This window comes from Orycteropus afer, unplaced genomic scaffold (genome assembly GCF_000298275.1).
Source record: "Orycteropus afer afer isolate SDZICR_OR568_19922 unplaced genomic scaffold, OryAfe1.0 scaffold00002, whole genome shotgun sequence".
NCBI lineage: Eukaryota > Metazoa > Chordata > Mammalia > Tubulidentata > Orycteropodidae > Orycteropus > Orycteropus afer.
In genome coordinates this window covers 17,947,552-17,966,540 of record NW_006921589.1, presented here as the reverse complement: position 1 = coordinate 17,966,540, position 18,989 = coordinate 17,947,552, and the positions used below count along the sequence as shown (strand labels likewise).

Here is an 18,989-nt window from a genome sequence, read left to right as displayed (position 1 = left end):
CTTGCTAGTAGCTAAACATGCTTTATAGTAAACCAGTGCCAACCATTCACAATAAAAAAAAGAAGAATCACAAACAGAAAATTAGAGAATGATTACCACAAAGGTTCTTATCCAAATGAAAATGCAAATGACCATTAGTAAATTGCTAATATTGATAATACAGACACAAGCATTTCCAGTTCAATTAGGAATAAGTACATTGCCTTCCTAAATAAGCCACTTAAATGTATGGGCAGGTCCCTGGGTGGCCCAGACAGTCTCCATTCATCTAGAAACCCAAAGGTTGCCTGTTTGAACCCACCCAGCAGCACTGAGGAAGATCCAGGCCTGGCAAGCAGCTACAGTAAAGATTATAGGCAACTCGACTCTGACCCCAAAGCCTAAGGAGTCGCCCCAAATGAATATATAAACAGACAAATGCTTCAACCAACAGTTGAACTTATCAGCTTAACCTACAGAACTTTATGCCAAACAAATTACATTTCCACATCTTCCAAAACATACAATTTTATAGTAACATTAAAAATAGAGAAAAATCTGGAGCAGAGAAGCAATAAAAAGATTACTTCTTAAGAAGTAGATGTGTCAGAAGTTAATTTAAACAACTGGAAGACTCAGTATCCTGCAGACTAATACACAGTAGTGCTTATTATTCTATCAACAGAATGTTTGAAAATTATGATTGCTCATCTAACAAGCTTCTGGGACATATTTAAACAATATTTCATGAAAGGTTCAAAAAAACTTTGTAAAGCTTTTTTAATCTGATCTCAAGTACTGTGAAAATAATTGTACCAGGGACAAATGGGACAATTATCACTATCATTCAAAGAAAATTAAGGTCTGGCCTCACAATCTGGCATAAGCAGACTGTATAACAGTCTCAAAGAAGAGTCATGTGATTCACGTCTCCGAAGGACCTTTGGGATTTAGCCACTGGATGACAGCTGACCACACACAATAGAGGTCTTACATCCCATGTTCATGCATGTCTATGAAATGGGCAACTTACGGCTTGAGAGATCTTGGCTCGTGGTGATTAGAAATCTTCATTAGTGAAAATAGCAATGATAATAACAGCAATAATAACTGTACCTATAGCAGCTTTAAAACTAAAACTTCAGACTTTCCTGGCTATACCTCACTTATTTCATACTTCCTACTAAGAAATAACCAAAATGTCTGGCAGTGAATTTCACTTCTTTTAATTTATTGATTGATAGACTGTGTGCATGTGTGTTCGAGTGTGGGTATGTATGAGGTTGCCAGCTATAACACTGATATTTCAAATATTGTTAGAGTCAACAGTGGTGGACAGGTTTCAATAGAGCTTCCAGGTTATAACAAACTAGGTAGCAATCTATTTCCAAAAATTAGTCAATGAATCGCAACAGAATATTGTCCAATATACTGTTAGAAGATGTGCCCCCTATGTTGAAAGGCACAACACAGGAGCTGCACCAGTGGACAGCCCACTGACAGTGATGATGATGCAGAACCAGGCGGTGTCTCATTCCGGTGTATGTAAGGTCACCACCAGCGAGAACTGACCCGATGTCAACTCACAGCAACCTCTATCATATAATCAAAATGATTCCTTGACAGTCTTCTCTAAACCCATTTCAATATTCTAAAGTGTCACAACGAAAAGAACTTTTATGAAACAAAAAATTTTCTAAGTACTTGAAGCTTTTAGATCAACATAGGATTCTCCTTGGACATTGAGAAAAGAGTTAGACTTTGAGAAAAGAGTCTATACTAGAACTAACTTTAGAGCATTTACTTTACACTGCCTGCATTTACTATTTTCTAGTAACAAATAAAAAGGACTAATAAGGAGCTCTGGCAGCATAGTGCCTAAGGCATGTGACTGATAACCAGAAGGCTGGTGGTTCAAACCCATCAGCCACTCTTCAGAAGGAGGATTGGGCAATCTATTTCCATAGAGATACTGCCTCAGAAACCCAAGGAGGGGTCTCTCTGAGTCGGGTCCCATTCGACAGCAGTGAGTTGTAATGAGGTGATTTAGTCTCTGATATCCTCAACGTGAATAACATAACTGAAGCAACAAAACCAGTGGGGTTAATCAAGTAATAACAGCCCAGAATAACAGATATGTCTCTAATACATTGTCAGGTACAAGTACCCAATACATATTAACTCATAATAATATTGGAACATTCATTTTTTTTAAAAAAGAAAACAGCAGCTGTTGAATCAATTTTGATGCACGGCAACCCCAGGTATGCAGAGTGGAACTGCTCCATACAGTTTTCAAGGGTGTGAGTCTTCAGAGAGGAACCCTGGGGGCGGAGTGGTTAAGAGCTTGGCTGCTTACCTGAAAGTTAATGGTTCAAACCCACCAGCCACTCTGCAGAGGAAGGAGGTGGCGGTCTGCTCCCATAGAGATTACAGTCCTGAAACTCTCTGGGCAATTCTACTCTGTCCTATAGGGTTGTTATGAGCTGGAATTGACTCAACAGCAATGGGTTTGGTTTTGATTGAGACCTTTCAAAAGTAGATTGCCAGGCCTTTCTTCTTCATCCCCGATGGGTGGGTTGGAACTGCCAACTTGTAGATTTGTAGTCGAGCATTTAACTATTTGTGTCATGCAGGGACTCCTAAAATATTAATAAACTCACTGCCGGCGAGTCAAATCAAACTCATAGTGACCCCTCCTTGGGTTTCCGAGGTGGTATCTCTATGGAAGTAGACTTCCCAATCTTCCTTCCGAGAAGTGGCTGGTGGGTTTGAATTGTCAGCCTTCTGGTTAGCAGCCAGATGCCTTATGCACTATGCCACCAGAAAAAAAAACTCACTGGTGTCGAGTCAGATCCAACTCATAGTGACCCCTCGGGGGGTTTCCAAGGGGGTATCACTATGGAAGTAGTTTGCCCAATCTTTCTTCCTGAGAAGTGGCTGGTGGGTTTGAACCACGCCTTCTGGTTAGCAGTCAAATGCCTTAGGCACTACACCACCAGAGCTCTCAAAAATATCAATAGGCAACCTTAATTAACTGAGTGACTACTATGTATAAAACATTGAGCCTGCCGTCTGATGTAGAAAATGAAAAATAATATTTATTGAATTATTTCTTGAAATGTGTTAGGCATTCTGAGAGGTGCTTTACTAAAGTTTGTTCTGTTTTGTTTTTTTAACTTTTTTATTGTGATCTGAGTGAAAGTTTACATAACAAATTAGTTTTCCATTCAAACATAATACATGTTCTGTTTCATGACATTGAATGCACAATGTAACAGCACTCTTCCCACTTCCTCCCTGTTTCCCTTTTCTATTTGTCCTTCTTTCCTGTCCCTTTCTGCATGCTGAGCTTTATCCATGGACAAATGATCTCACATGATTGATTGTTCTAAGGAGTACATACCTCATGTCATTGCTTACCCCATAGACCTGTCTACTGCTTGGCTGAATGCTAAAGTTATTTTATTAATCCTCACAACAACCTCAACAAACAAGTACTAACTTTCCCTATTTAACAAGCAAGTAAATTAAAGCTAATACACAGCTCAGCCAAGGTCCAATTCCAAATCTGTTCAGCTCCACAGTCATAATCTGTCTGCTACCCTCAGGCTGCAGAGATTACAAAGTCATCTCCCTGCCCTCAGGAGTTTCCAGTTTTCAGGGGAGATAAGATGGACACAAGTATTCAAGGCAACATACAACATGATAGGAAGTGATAAAGCTTCCAAATTGTTAGAGAAGAAACTACCCCTGGAAGGGTCACTTGGCTTTAGGGACTGACCTCGTGGTGTCTATGCTAATTGTAGCCCTAATACAAGAAAAGCTAAACTCCTGACATGAAAACCAAAATGTGTATCTTTAAATGATCTCATTGAGATTTATAAAGATTTCTGTACCCTTTAACCAAATGACCTGTAAATAGTCTATTTCTGTGCCTTGGCTACAAAAACTTTTTAAAAAGAGCATCCTGCTTTCTCTTTGATTGTTTATAGGGTAACAGAAGACAGACATCACTTGGGACTGATAGGCAGAACTGAGAAAGTCAGATTTGCAACAGACAGTTGAGTTATAACGCAGGATATAAGGCACCATGAGTATGGAAATGAGTGAAATTTCAGAACCATGCTGGGAATTCACTCACCAACACGTCTAGTCAACAAGGAAACAAGTCTGTGCTAAAAGATCACTCTGAGCAAGGTCAGGTGGGGAGGCCCATGGAACAGCCAAGTCCTGCGGCAAACGGCAAACGTATCTTCAGAATTGCCATCCTCAAACAAAATGTACTATCACTGCGTAATTACCATTTCAATTACACCCCTCACAAACAGAGCAAGCTTATTTGTGATTCGCTTTAATTAGGTAATTTTAGTTTCATTTCTTTAGTAATTGATTTGAATACAACAGAATTAATAATTGCCTCATATCTGCACACACATTTCTTTTCAAACAAGGGCTTTTCATCTGACGACTACTTGATAGCACTCAGGCAGATGAAAAGCAAAAATATTCGGTCAGTGATCGAGGTATCTTGTGTTTTAAAGGCAATGCTTTGGACTGCTTTTTATTATTATCGTCGGTGTTGATTAAAAGCAAATTAAAAGCTTGCTCCTCCTGGAAGACTACTTGAAAGGAGACATGCCTGCAGGATGTGCTTCTTAGTTGTCATTTGACTGAACTCTTTTCTCGTACTCTTTCTAGCTAACAATCAAATCACAGCAATCATTCTGGTGGACTCACCACATGCCCGTCACCATCCAGGAGGCTCTACCTGTGTTATTTCTCATGTGCACCACCCCTCTGACAAGGCAGATGGCAACACTCTCATTTTACAAATAAAGCTGAGGCTCCGAGAGACTAAATAGTCCAGGGGTCAAACCTGTGATAAACTATCAGGGCCCACTTCTTTATACAATGCGAGAAAGGAAGGAGAAAACTCTTTCAAATCTATAATTATCATTTTTTAATATTTTATTATTTTCCAGTAACAAATAAAATGCTAACAAAGTCCTGCCAGAAAAAGTAGATTCCTCTGAGACTGAGTAAATGGATAGTAAGCTCAAATTTTAATCTGCGCATCGTGTGTTAGATGTGAACACATTTTGAATACTGTAAAGCATCTTACAAATAAACTGCTATTTTAATAGGCTTAAAAACAGCTTGCTCTCTTAAGCAAGTTACACACATTCCCTGATCTTGTTTTTATTATGTATGGGTTTAGCCAGCCTTTCCGGTCAACAATAATGCAAATGTTAACTTCATCTCATGTCTGGTAAGTTTTTACTGCAATATTATCACAAGGTTTTAGAGCATTGTCCCAATGAGTCAAAGTCAACCTGGTGATTCTAAATCTCTCACAAAGTACAATCTCAGAAAGTCTTTCAAAACCCTCAATCTTTTAAAAGTCTTAGACACTCAGGAGGAAGAGTCTTAGACAAGCAGTTAGGATACCTCTCACATACAGTCTATGTTCTTCAGTAATTTTTTGCAAATGATAAAAGCAATAGGTTAGCCTAAGATGATCATGGGTGACAGCACCTGTTTACGTCAGCAAACACTCTATTCTAGGTGCTACACACTGTTATACTACTTCATTTGTCAGTCTTGCTAGGATCAAAACTCTTAGGACTAGAGTTTTTCTAACCCAGGCTACTACCTCATCACCCACTCCCTGACTTTCAGGTATCTGAAGAAGTTAGCTTCTTTCCTCTGAATCCCAATATTTATTCATTTAGCTTCTACCAGAAACCATTTTCATCTTACTGCCACATCTTTCATAATTCAAGTAGATAGCTTCCCTGATCACCATAAGCCTGGTTTCATGTCATTCAAGCTTTTGTGAAAGAAGACTTTTTCCTTCGGTCCTCCTCCTATCTCTAGGAGCTCTACTGATGCTTGTGGATTCTGTGGCTGAACCCTGACTCTGCGCTAGCACTCCTCCGTGTTCTTTGCAGTTCACACTTCCACTCTTACCTTCTAGATGCCTCAAGTTATTTTCACAAGTCCTACCCATTAGCAACATACCACAAGTGTCTTGCTAAAAATAGTTTCTGTTTAAAAATTTTAATATAAAAAGTTAGCTAAAATCAATGGAGCTTTAAATTGATAGTATGAAAAAGAGAGTAAGGCTCTCCTAAAGGAGTAAACTTGAGTATCATCTACAAGAGAGAACAGAAAAAAATCTAAGTTTTACCTCATTATACTCAGATTTACTTTGCCATCTTATGCTACAATGTCTCCTTAATATCACCAAAAGTCATTTTATCATTTATATCTATATTATTTGGTTTATAGCTCTTGATGATATGAACAAATACCATTCATAAAACAATTCAGGGAATAGAACCTAATTTGGAAATTCTACTGTATTACAAGAGTTAATGAGACACCTTATATTCAAATAAATCTAAAATACTCCTGACTTCAGTGTTCATCATCAAGAGTTGTTGTCCATTTTCTCATGTCTATAATCCTGCTGAAATGCTAACCTATGTGATCAATTATTAGCTTCCCTTGCAGAAGAGCTGTATCTTTGAGAAAGTAACTGAGTGAATTTGTTTTGTCTTTTAATGACACGAATAATACATGAATTCATTCTTTGTAAAAGACCCAAAGATGCAAAGATGCTCTTTGCATCATCACACACATAGGCATGTGCTTTTAAATATGCAAATGGCATCATCTTGCACATACAGTTCCATGCAAGCAATTGTTTAGTTAAGTGTTTAACAGGTTCTTTGACTTATTGAAAAACAATGATAGCTCTTCAATTTTGTGACCAGCTCTTGTACTCAAACTGTGGGGCCAACTAAAATGCTCAAACTCATGAAAAACGCTTATGCAGTCTTCCTGTGATAACAATTTATTAAAATTTTTGTTTGTTGTTTGTTGGGGGGGCAGAGGTGTCCTTTTTTGTTTGTTTCTGTTTTCTAAATAATTGACTCCAAAGACTGCCATTAGGTCATTAATTTGTCATAGTTCAGACAGATGGTGGTGTGTAATTCATACTTTGAGAGTTCACAAAACAGCGGCCTCATATAAATTGTGTTTTTCTTTCTCTAGTTCTCAGTTACATGCAAACAAAATATTTTACTATTTTCAAATATTTTGCAAGCATCCAGCAGAGCGGTAAGTTTTATTTTACAATAAAAAAATATATTAGAATCAGTGTTTTTGATGTGTTATGTAATTTTTAACCAAAACCAAGAAAACCAAACTCACTGCCATCGAGTCGGCGACCCCTCCTTGGGTTTCCGAGGCAGTATCACTACAGAAGTAGATTGCCCAACATTCCTTCCGAGGAGTGGCTGGTAGGCTTGAACCACCAGCCTTCTGGTTAGCAGTCAAATGCCTTAGGCTCTAAGCCAGCAGAGCTCCTGTAATTTTTAAAGCACTATCTAAAAATGATAGTTCTTAAACAGCCAAAATCCATGATACATGGATAATTTAAGTGGTCATTACTAATAGATATAAATGGACCTTTTACAATCAGGAATTAAACACATATCATCAGCCCTAAAAACTAGAGCTATACTGCTTTTGGTTAGTCCAAGTAGCCCTTGCATTGAAAATAAAGCAATCTACATCAGACCATCTGGATAATAAAGACACAGTCATAAGTCTAATTAAAATACTTAGGGAAGCTCTGGTAGCATAGTGTCTAAGGCACTTGCCTGCTAACCAGAAGGCTGGCAGTTCAAACTCACCAGCCACTCCTCAGAAGAAAGATTGGGCAATCTACTTCCATAGAGATACTGCCTTGGAAACCAGGGAGAGGTCACTATGAGTCAGAGCTGACTCGACAGCAGTGAATTTGGTTTGGTTTTACATAAATCTTATAGAAGAAATGTATTTCAAAATGTAATATTACCAGGTAAAATATACATATTTTAAACAAAAGCAAAATCATAAACAGTAATCCTTCCTTATGAAAATAAAAACTGTAACAGAAAATGTTTTATATAGTTGTAGAAGAAATCATGCCTCTTTAGAACACAGACAGAAATTCTCAATGTTAAGTCAACTGCAGAAACAGTGCAATGTGGTACCCCAGCACTTCAAAATAAGACCAAGCCCTGCAGATAGTCGCGTGCAAAGAGAACTACAGCTTCCATGATGATAAGAGCGCAATGACAAAAATGTCAAAGGTGTAGACATCTAGAATGTTAATTTATTAAAACGTGACTTTACACTGATTAATTATATGCTCCTCAAAATATCTGGAGTGCATAAGAAAAGTTAATTGAAGCATTCCATCTTGTACGTGCTACTAAATGCAGTATTAAATAAGTGATAGAGAACTAGTTTTAAAATTGCAAGTATGTGGAATTCAATCTGTAAACTCTATATGTGCTATCTAAAGATAGTAGTAGTAGTAATGAAGATGATGATGATGACTATAAAATATTCCTGGAAACATTTACGTTAATTTGGATTCCACTGAACTCACAACCGTATAGAATCAGAAAATTGAAGAACTGTTTGAAACCTTAGAGACCATCTTTTTTGAAGATTAGAAAATGCTTTTGAGTAAGACATAGGAAAATAAGCACATGGCTTAAAAACAAAAATCACAAGCAAATTACGATTCTGAAATTCTAAATTCTAAATTTCCTCACACAGGTCAGAAGCACATTATTTAAATCTACAAATGGGATATGCTAATCATAAGAATTCTTATCTACTCAGTGAAGAGAGTTCCTTCATTCAACAAATATTTACTGAGCTCCTACAACTGTCCCATGATGAGAGAGTATCCCAGCGGTGAAAATGGCAGCCTGGCGTCCCAAAGGTCAAGTGCTAGGCTGCTAATTACTTAAAGGTCAGCGGTTCGGTGATGGCCTCCCATAAAGATTATAACCTAGGAAACTCTAGGAGGCAGTTCTACTCTCTTATGTTGTTGTTGTTGTTGTTATGTGCCGTTGAGTCGGCCCGACTCCTAGCGACCCCTCCTTGGGTTTCCTAGGCAGTACCACTACGGAAGTAGATTGCCTCATCTTCCTTCCGAAGAATGGCTAATTGACCTGACAGCACACAACACACTGAGGTTGTATAGATAAATAAGGCATGGACATTGTTCTCAAAGACTGATATCTGGAAATTTTCACTTAATTTTTTTGTAATCAATGTGTGGCCACAAAATAAAGTGGCATGCTTTCAAAAATAGTATTTAATTCATACTGAGTAATCATGACAGCTTTCTCTATTAACTAATCTTAACCTGACATACTACTATTTTGCTATAAAATCGTAATTTCTGTGGTCAGACTACCTTAATGGTTTCATGCAACTGGTGTGATGTTTATCCCACCTGTCTCCGAATTGAAAACTCCTCTAGATCCCTACCTAACTTAAGGTGTCTTTCTTAGGTGGCAATGCTATATTCCATCTTCATATAAAATGGATATTAAGACCTCTTAAACTGCTGACCAGATCACTTGTCAAAATTTCTATGAATGGAAGTTTAAATTTATAGCAATGGTGTATTCTTTTATTAAGAATTATAAGATGGTCTTCAGAGAAGTAAACTATAAAAATCAACACTTAACAAATCTAAACCAAACTCACATTAAGAATATGAATGGATCCCAGGCCAGCAAGAAAAGGTTGTATCCTGATTATTTGTATTAATATAAGTTAAAGACTGAATCTGGAGAATTTAGTCAAGGAAATAGAAAGAGAGAGAAAGGCTCTCAGAGGTATTTTGGCTGAACCCAGATCTAGCTAGGGACTCTAAACCCATGGCCATTCAGGGGAGAAGGAATTGGACAAAGGACTTCAACCAGAATGATCAGAATGTCAATGCTATCTCTATTGTGATGTTGAATATATTAGCCTCCTTTAGACTGATGCCCTTAGACATTTGCATTATATTACTAACTTCCTTTGTTCAGATTCCTTGCTTACCAAATGACCTTCACTGATTACCCATATAGGTCAGTCCCAAGAACAGAAGGATCTGGTCAAGCTAACTAGAGTAACCCAGATCCTACATGTTAGTTGGTTTGTATTGTGATTTTAAACATCAATCTTATAACCTTGTTTACTATGAGTCAATCCTGAGACATGGATCCACTTTCAGTGCGCCAACAAGTCAAGTTTTGGAACTTGCAAGGCTGAGGGCCAAACCCTGTATTAGAGAAAAGTTCCTGGAGAAATGTTACCCTATGAGGACCTATTTTAGCAGCTGTGGCCCTTTCTTCTCTGCTTCCTTCTGCATTTTCAAATGTATATTATGAAGACGTTTTGGAGGTATAAGGTGAGAAACAATTAATTTACCTACAACTGATAAAAACCATTGGTGAGCCTGTCACACTTACTTACTTCTAAACGCAATCAGGATTATTACTATCTCAAATAAAATAGTAATTTATTTGGATCCTCAAAGATAAGCTCCTTCTCTACAAAAAAAAAAAAAAAGTCACAAATTTTTATACTGCAGCATCAAGTAAATGCTTAATAAATGTTTACTGGCTAAATGATTAGAGGATGGAAAATCTCTCTGTAAGGAGTTTCAAATTCCCAAATACAGGAAATCTCAAGATAAAGTATTTCCATCATTAAAGTTCATTGGGAACTCTGTGATATCTTGGGTAATCGGAATTTACATTTTAACATAGAATGCTATCATAGCTATTTTAACAAAATAAACCAAAAAAAAAAAAAAACACCAAATCTCTTGCCATCCAGTTGATTCTGACTCACAGCAACCCTACAGGGCAGAGTAGAACTGCAGACTGACTGACACATCTTTCTCCCACGGAGCAGCAGGTGGGTTTGAATCACCAACCTTCTGGTTAGCAGTTAAGGGCTTAAGGCCTGAACCACCAGAGCTCCTTTTTAAGACAATATGTTTGTAAATTAAGATTGCTCTATAACACATTAGGAGCTCTGGCAGCAAAGTGCCTAAGGCACTTGACGGTTAACCAGAAGGCTGGTGGTTCAAACCCACCAGCCACTCCTCAGAAGCATGGCTGGGCAATCTACTGCTGTAGTGATATTGCCTCAGAAACCCAAGGACAGGTTGCTATGAGTCGGGTCAGACTCAACAGCACATAACAACAACAACTATAACACATTTACCTCCTAGATTAATTAACCCAGACCAACCAAAAATAACCAGTCACTGCCATTGAGTTGAGTCGGATCCGACTCATAGGAACACCCTCCTTGGGTTTCCGAGGCAGTATCACTACAGAAGTAGATTGCCCAATCTTCCTTCCGAGGAGTGGCTCGTGGGTTTGAACCACCAGCCTTCTGGTTAGCAGTTAAATGCTTTAGGCACTATGCCACCAGAGCTCCCCAAGGTGCACAATATTAGTAATAAAAATTATATCTATTAAATCACTTTCAAATTGTATATTATACATATATGCATGTTGTTGTTGTTGTTGTTATGTTTCCTCGAGTCGAACCAATTCATAGCGACCCCTCCTTGGGTTTCTGGGACAGTATCACTACAGAAGTAAATTGCCTAACCTTCCTTCCAAGGAGTGGCTGGTGGGTTTGAACTGCCAGCCTTCTGGTTAGCAAGCAAGTGCCTTAGGCACTACACTACCAGCATATAGATATTTTTTTCTCCAAACCCATTGCCATTGAGTCTATTCATATCTAGACATATATATCTATATGTATATAACAACAATGTATTAAAGTTTTCACAAAGGATCTGAATAAGAGTATTACATTTCTTGACTATAAATATGACAGAACTCAGCAATATTTCACTAAAAAATGCACTGTTGTGTATTTTAAATTACGTATTTACTTATAAAGAAACAGGTTACAGGATAAAGACTTAAATCTTTATCATAGAGGCACTAAAGTATATGCAATACATAAGCCTTATATTTGTTTGTTTTTAATATAAATTTAAAGTTATGCTATTAAATATACTAATAAAGTTTTAAAGATAAAGGTTGGTATATTTTGTGTAAAACTCAGTGAGTCTATCACATCAATTAATCCAACTGGACTAGCATAAAAGGACACCATTAAGCAAAGAGAGTTCATTGAAGCCTGTGCTCATACATTTCAATATAGAATTTTGATTTAATGGGGCAATGGGGGAAATAAGATCACTGATCAAATGCTGCCAATTACTTAGGGGAAAATTTTTTAAGGATTATTAAACTATTTTTACAGTAATACAGGAGCAAAATAGCCCAAACACATTAGTTTCAATAATTAAGAAAATTCACACTTCAGCTTAATCTATCCACCTGCCTGACTGCTATTCCCTCCCAAATTCTACAGATGCCTCAAACTCTGTATCTAGAACTAAATGGAACTAAATCTTTTCCTGAAAATCTGCTCCAGGATTTCCTAGCTCAGCTGACAGAACCTACCAACACTTACACAATAATCTAGGCATCATCATCCCTCACTTCCTCCTCTCCCAAACCCTCCTATTCAAGGCCTGTATCCTTCTGTTATGTTAGATTCCCACTACCACTAGCTTCCCTAGCCTCTCACTCAGTCATCGCAATAGCCTGTTAAAATCCCCGTGTTGTAGGATCTTTTCCCCACATGACAGCCAGTATGATCCATGTCAATCAAAACACTGAAGTCATCTGCTTTGTTAAAACCCTTGGCTCCTTGGAAAATGAAATCAAAGACCCCTCCTCATACAAAATTGTCCATCGTCTTGTCCTGCCTCACTCTCCAGGTCATCTCTGCTCTCAAGTTCCTAGTCTCCAATTTTATACTCTAGAAATACCAAACCGCTTCTGTTTCCCAGAATATTCATGTTATCTCTCAGCTCTGCTCAAGATGGGTACACGTTTACCGAGAAAGCCTGCCACTCTGCCTTTAAACTCTTTTCACTTAATAGTTCTCAGCTCAATCAGGCTCTCCTTCCGGGAAGTCCTCCCAAACTAGAACCACCCACCACTCCCTGTAATATTCAGGGCACTGGGCTTACCAAAGGATAATGCCCTGTTTAGCTATTTGTTTTTGCCACCAGAATGTGAGCTCCTGGAGAGGAAGGGCTCTCAGTTCTAAGCAGTCTTATAAAATAGAAAGGGGTGAGCAAAGAAAGATAGCACGTTTGTTCTTAATTCCCTGCACATACATACTTCCCTTTCTTTCCTTTTGCTTTTTTCTTTCAGTACTTCCCATAAATGTACAGAAATGAAACTTTACTAAAAAAAATTCTATAAAGTAAGAGTTAAATATAAAATACACTGGGTACATACAAATCTAAGTACTATGGTTCAAAACAGTGATACTTCACATCAAGCCCATCTGGTGTTATATTTGGGTGTGTCCTATGGAGATCCGACCAAGGGTGACTGCCAAACAAAACTAAAGACAACTCAGAAACTCGATGAGTCCCATAATGTAAGCTAGACCCAAAAAACGTATTAGCACATTTGCTTAACAAGATTACTTGATATAATTTCACCCTCAAAGTAACACTCTTCTATAATACTATTTTTGTCACTAAAACATAGGTCAGTATTGGGCATGGTGGGCACCCTGATTTAATGACATTACAGAAGTACAGCATTTCAGTGATCTCACTAGCCCGTGAACTAACATCACAGTTTTACGCCCCAGTCCTGACAACTTCATCCTTCTGCTAAATGACCTTAAAGGCAATTGATTTCTTCAGACCTCAATTTCCACACATGAAAAATAGAAATCACAATATATTTCTGCTTCACTAGATTCTAAATATGGAAACTAGCTAAGAAAGAAATGAATGTGAAGCACTCTGAAAAGAATAAACTAGATTCCCTGACCTGATTATTGGTCAGAGCCTTGTAAAACTAGAATTACTACTTCTCCCAATTCCAAACGTGCCACCTGGTCACCAAACTGACTGATAAATAGTATTGACTGAGCACTTGATCCATGTACAGGTTTCAAAGCAGTAGAAACAAATTTTGTGACACAATATGTTTTCATACAACTTAACTATCTGCAAGAAAATTTACTTATTGGCATTCTAAGAGCAGATTATAGGAAAATAAAATTAATTATAATGTTTGAACTTGGAATATTTTTCAAAATATTTACTGGCAGGTGTAGAACAATTTGAAACTGATACTCAGGCAACTTTGCAAGAATGGGAAGCGAGCGGAATGCAGAAACAGAAAGATTCACAAAGTCATTCTCCACTCATGGGCCAAAATACAATATGGATTATTTTTATATTGTTCTGTCTGAGTTGTCTGTCTCAGATTCTAACTTCCAGATTCTATTTTTAAAATCACTTAACTCCGTGTATTTCCAGTAGCCATCAAGGCATATACTGTCATCCTTGACACTGAGGACTCTCACCCGACTCAATATGTACACTAATGATCTCAGGCAACAATGCCTATCTTCTTATCAAAGAGTTCTGTATTCCAGAAGATAATGTCTGAAATTCTCCCAGAAAACTCATTCTGAAACATAGGAGGCAGTCATTATAAAATGTTAAGATCACTAATACCGCTTACTTCTTTTTAAGATCATCTTACATGACGAATTTTAAAACTAAAACCTGTCAGGCATTGTAACATTTTCAGTTTTCTCCCAAGTTGCTTGTGGTCTATTCTAGCACTGTCAAATAATGATAGGTCTGTCATTATTTTTTTATACAATAGCTGGCAACAAGTCGTACAGTTACCTTTCATCTTCAAATAGTCACCAAATAACCTAAACAAATGACTAGAACCTTACAGTAATACTGACCACTTTCCTAAAGCCATGGTAAGTGAACTATCAAAGCTGCTTGACACTATTGCCAGAATGTTACCTATTATGAAAACCAAAGGTTCTTAATTCTTTTTTTTTTTTTTCCAAACTGTTTTCAAGTAACTTTTTCCCCCTTACAGTTTATTTTTATCTACTCCTGTCCCCTCCTTGCTGCTATTGGAGATTACATTTTTCTACCATAAAAGTTTTCACATTTACTTTTGGCTTTAATAGTTTAAAGTATGTTTGAAAAAAATATATATAAAAGCAAAAAGTAAACAAGCTATTTTCACTTAATAAAGTCAACAATGCACATAAAGGGATTTAGGAAAACAGGTGATTTGACAGGTCACAGACACACAAAATTATTCCAAGTCCTGACTGACTGATTCGAGATCTCTTCTTCTAATTAATAGACAACAGTCCATCTCTACCACTATTTGCTTTGGCAATCTAAAATGCTGATATTCTCCTAGATCTAACAGAGAGGAAAAACGGGTATCTTCTCCATCTAACACCTAAGTGGGTAACCTAGATACTGTAAATAGAGGCTACATAAAGGATGCAACAGACAACTCTGAAGTGAGAGCCAAAATATTTAAACTGCAATCCTTTGGAAGAGAACCCAAAAAGACATGCAGCCTAGACAAAAAATTGTACTAGCATGGAATCGCCACGGGCTAATAAGTTTAAAAAAAAAAACCTCTTTATGAACACATAATTTTAATGTCACTGGGTGAGAAAGCTCAAATGTCTAAAACATAGTTCTTATTTGTTTAAACTGATCATGTCCACACTCTGTACTGTTTATTTAAAATAGATGGGGAGACTGCCTTTTTGAATTGAATACATGAAAAAACAAAATCAAATTCACAAGGAGCCAATTGACCAATTAAAAAGCACTTCCCAGTTGATATTCTGGTGGTGGCTAGGGATTAACAGTCAAAAGTCTCTGATTAACAGTTACTATCTACTCCATAAAGGAGCGCTGGTGGCACAGTGGTTGAAGTACTCAGCTGCTAGCCGAAAGGTCAGTGCTTCGAGCCCACTAGCTGCTGTGCAGGACAAAGATGAAGCAGTCTGCTTCCTTAACGAGTTACAGCCTTAGAAACCCTGTGGAGCAGTTCTCTGTCTTACAGAGTTGCTATGAGTGGGAATCAACTTGACAGCAGTGGGTTTAGTTTGGTAAGTACCCCATATATCCAAGGTAGCTAAAGCCAATTGCTACATATTTAACAAACAGAAACTGCATACAAGTCTATCTTTATTCTTTAAGAAACTATGTGAAAATTATTTGAGAAATAAAAATCTCTTCTACCAAAGCACAAATGCTATATGTTCAAATGTAAAAATTGTACTAGCTACATTGTGATAGCATAACTCCTACCAAACCACCTACCAAATTAATTTAAAAAACTAAACTAATGCTACAAAATCCATTATAAGGCTTAATACTGTATTTTAACTTATTATACACCGACTCACTAATTTTAACTGGTTTTTCTTCCTATATGTAAAAAATATTTCAACAACTGATTCTAGAATGAAATTTTCTTAGGAATGCTTCTGATTAAAAACAGAAAGAAAACTTTTAAATAAATAAATGTACATAGTTCATTGATAATTTGAAGACTAGCTTGAATCACTTGAGTTTAATGAACTGCAAAATGTATTCATGATGATGGCTTCAATAGTATTCTATATACCTTTGATTATAATTTTAAAGTCTTTACTACTTAGAAAGCTTGTTACTTTATAATAATAGCCTTAAGTTTTGAGAACTGTAATACCAGATTGGAGGAGGAAAAGTTGTTATCACCAAATAATCAGAATTAGTATAAGAATATGTACATAATTGTGTAGATAATTTGGTTTTCCTATACAAAATCCTTGTTTTTTTTAAAATAAAAGCAAAGAAAATGCCTTTCCTTCATATCTCATCCAAATAGAAAACTTTTAAAATTATATTTACAAACTATATATATAAGAATAAATAACATATATAACATACATACACATACAAATACAACACATACCAAAAGTATAAGGGAAACACAAGATTTCAAATTACTTTCAGTACAAGTAATAGAGCATTTACATTTGATAATGAAACTGATTAAACCTAATAATAAGAGAAGAGCCAACCATATTCTTAAAAAATAAAGCTATTTTCTCTTCTGTCACTTTAAGTATGTAAATTGTTCTTTCAATACACCAAAACAATGTTTACTACATCAATGAATGACCCTTTATCAAAAAATAGCCCAAACTGTCTATGCCTGCAAACTCAAAACATACTTCCAAATTCTCTCAGTTCTTCTCTGGACAATCTAAAACAAAACGCTTTGACTTTGTTAGAGAAACAGACGTAAATGAGTTCCATAAATGTGCAATCACACTTCACTTCCAATATTTTGAAGGAGGAGTTTTCACATGTTTAAAATGAATGAAAGAGCAGGTAACACTATATTCTACCACTGATGGATTAGCTTTGTAACCAGACAATAAAAAACTATTTCAGTTTTTACTGTGAAAAGTCCTTTGGAAATGACAGGGTTCTCTATTTTTTTTATCCAACCACAGCAAAAAAATCAAGTCACAAAACCTGGCAAGTCAAAACAATAACCAGCAAATCCTAACATCTCTTACCTGATACAGGTAAGCACCAGCTCCCAAATTCCACCTTGGGATAGTTCAGACTAGTAAGCAGACTCATGTTTTATGATACTAAAATGAAAGAATAAATCTCTGTTTTCCTTCCTTTAGCAAAATCTATAGCAGTAGCTATACCACAGTGTGAGAGGACCCCACACACCTAAGAAATTCAAATCTGTCACTAGAGAAATGGGAAAAAAAGAAAATCATAAAACGAAGACTTACTGCTTGTCATGTGACTTGGTGAGGCATGCTGTCCATTGGGTGTGCTTGAGGTGAGGTCAATTGCCATATTGGAGTGTTCCCTTTCAGGTGAAAGCTCATTGTCACCTGCTTTCACAAAATAAAATCTTTTGGAATCTGTCCATAGTCACATAAAATCTAATTATTTAACTTTGTTCCATACATGCAATGTCAGTCATAGGCTTGACATTTTAATGGAATACATTTTCCCTTAAAAGAAGCTATCAAAAAAGGATCATTTAGAAATGAAATAGTAAATGAATGAAATTACTAAAAGCTTCAAGTCATACTACAATAAAAATAAACAAAATGCATTATTGCAATACTCTTATCTGTAAAGTAAAGGGAAATGAAGTAGCTAATTTCTAGATTATCTCTTAATTGAAAAAAAAATGTTTTCTTTTAACATCTAATTAATTATTAGGCATACAGTATTTATAAGGAACATTTTCCAAAATGCTGGGTATCAGAGTTGCATATTAGAAGGGAGACTTGGCTAAGAAAATGTCAACTTAAGGAAGCTAATTCTTTCACATTTTGTGACCGAAAAACTGGGTTACAGAGCAGTAAATATTTAGTACACTTATATGTAACTGACCTATTCTAAACTTACAGTAAAGTACATGAAAAGAGCAAGCAGGAAAATGGTGATGTGCTAGGTTACCAGTGATGGAAATATTATTCATAATACAGTACGAAGGCAGCATATTTCTCTCTTTCTTTCTTGTTTCTGTGCTATTTCCTTAAACCCAGTTAAAGGTGAAATTTGGAACAGACAGAAAGTAAGAGTCTAGAATTCTTGATAAAATCTTGTAATCCATGTACTAAAATACAGGGCAAACAAAGGTAATTTTATTACCAATAACAAATTAATGAAAATGAATACTTACATGTAATATAGCCATCAATAGCCTCTGTTTCCATAGTCAAAGTGCAGTGCTGCAAAATAAAAGATTATACCCTTAAAACAATGATTCCTTTCAGTATCTACCATTACATGCTTAACTTATTTGAAGCTCAAAGCAATTAGCCCATGTTGCTGCTGCTGCAACCTGTGCCCAAGAAACATACTACAGTGTACTGTATGTGCTCATTTGCAAGTCACTGAACTCTTTCTGCAAATGATCTGATTCCTGCTGGAGATAGGACAGGAAAGATAAGTGTGCTTCGAGATGGGCTGTAGCAAGAAAGGAATGACTCTCTTAATCACAATTTACTTGGTTTAAAGAAAAAGTACTGGGGAGAAGGGTATCACACCTCAAATGTGCCAGCTTTAGCTGGGACTGAAGTATTTTACCATTCACCAGTTCCCACAATCACACTGCAGTTTGAAGACTTCCCCAGTATACAGATAGCTCTATTCACAATTGTTGCAAGTTGGTTCATCATGTTCTAAATGGGGGGGGGGGGTGTGCAAACAAACATAC

At 36.7% G+C, this 18,989-nt stretch overlaps 1 protein-coding gene across 1 annotated transcript in view; it reads right to left on the bottom strand.

Annotated features, from left to right (window-relative positions):
• IKZF2 (IKAROS family zinc finger 2) overlaps window positions 1-18,495 on the bottom strand; it is a 188,564-nt gene extending 170,069 nt beyond the window's left edge. Inside the window, exons 1-2 of the mRNA XM_007959970.2 lie at window positions 18,453-18,495; window positions 17,545-17,649 (exon numbers count right to left, since the gene is read on the bottom strand). Coding sequence (XP_007958161.2) covers window positions 17,545-17,649; window positions 18,453-18,486 — 139 coding nt within the window. The 5' untranslated portion in view covers window positions 18,487-18,495. The remainder of the gene's footprint in view (window positions 1-17,544; window positions 17,650-18,452) is intronic.
• Between the last annotated feature and the right edge of the window lie 494 nt (window positions 18,496-18,989).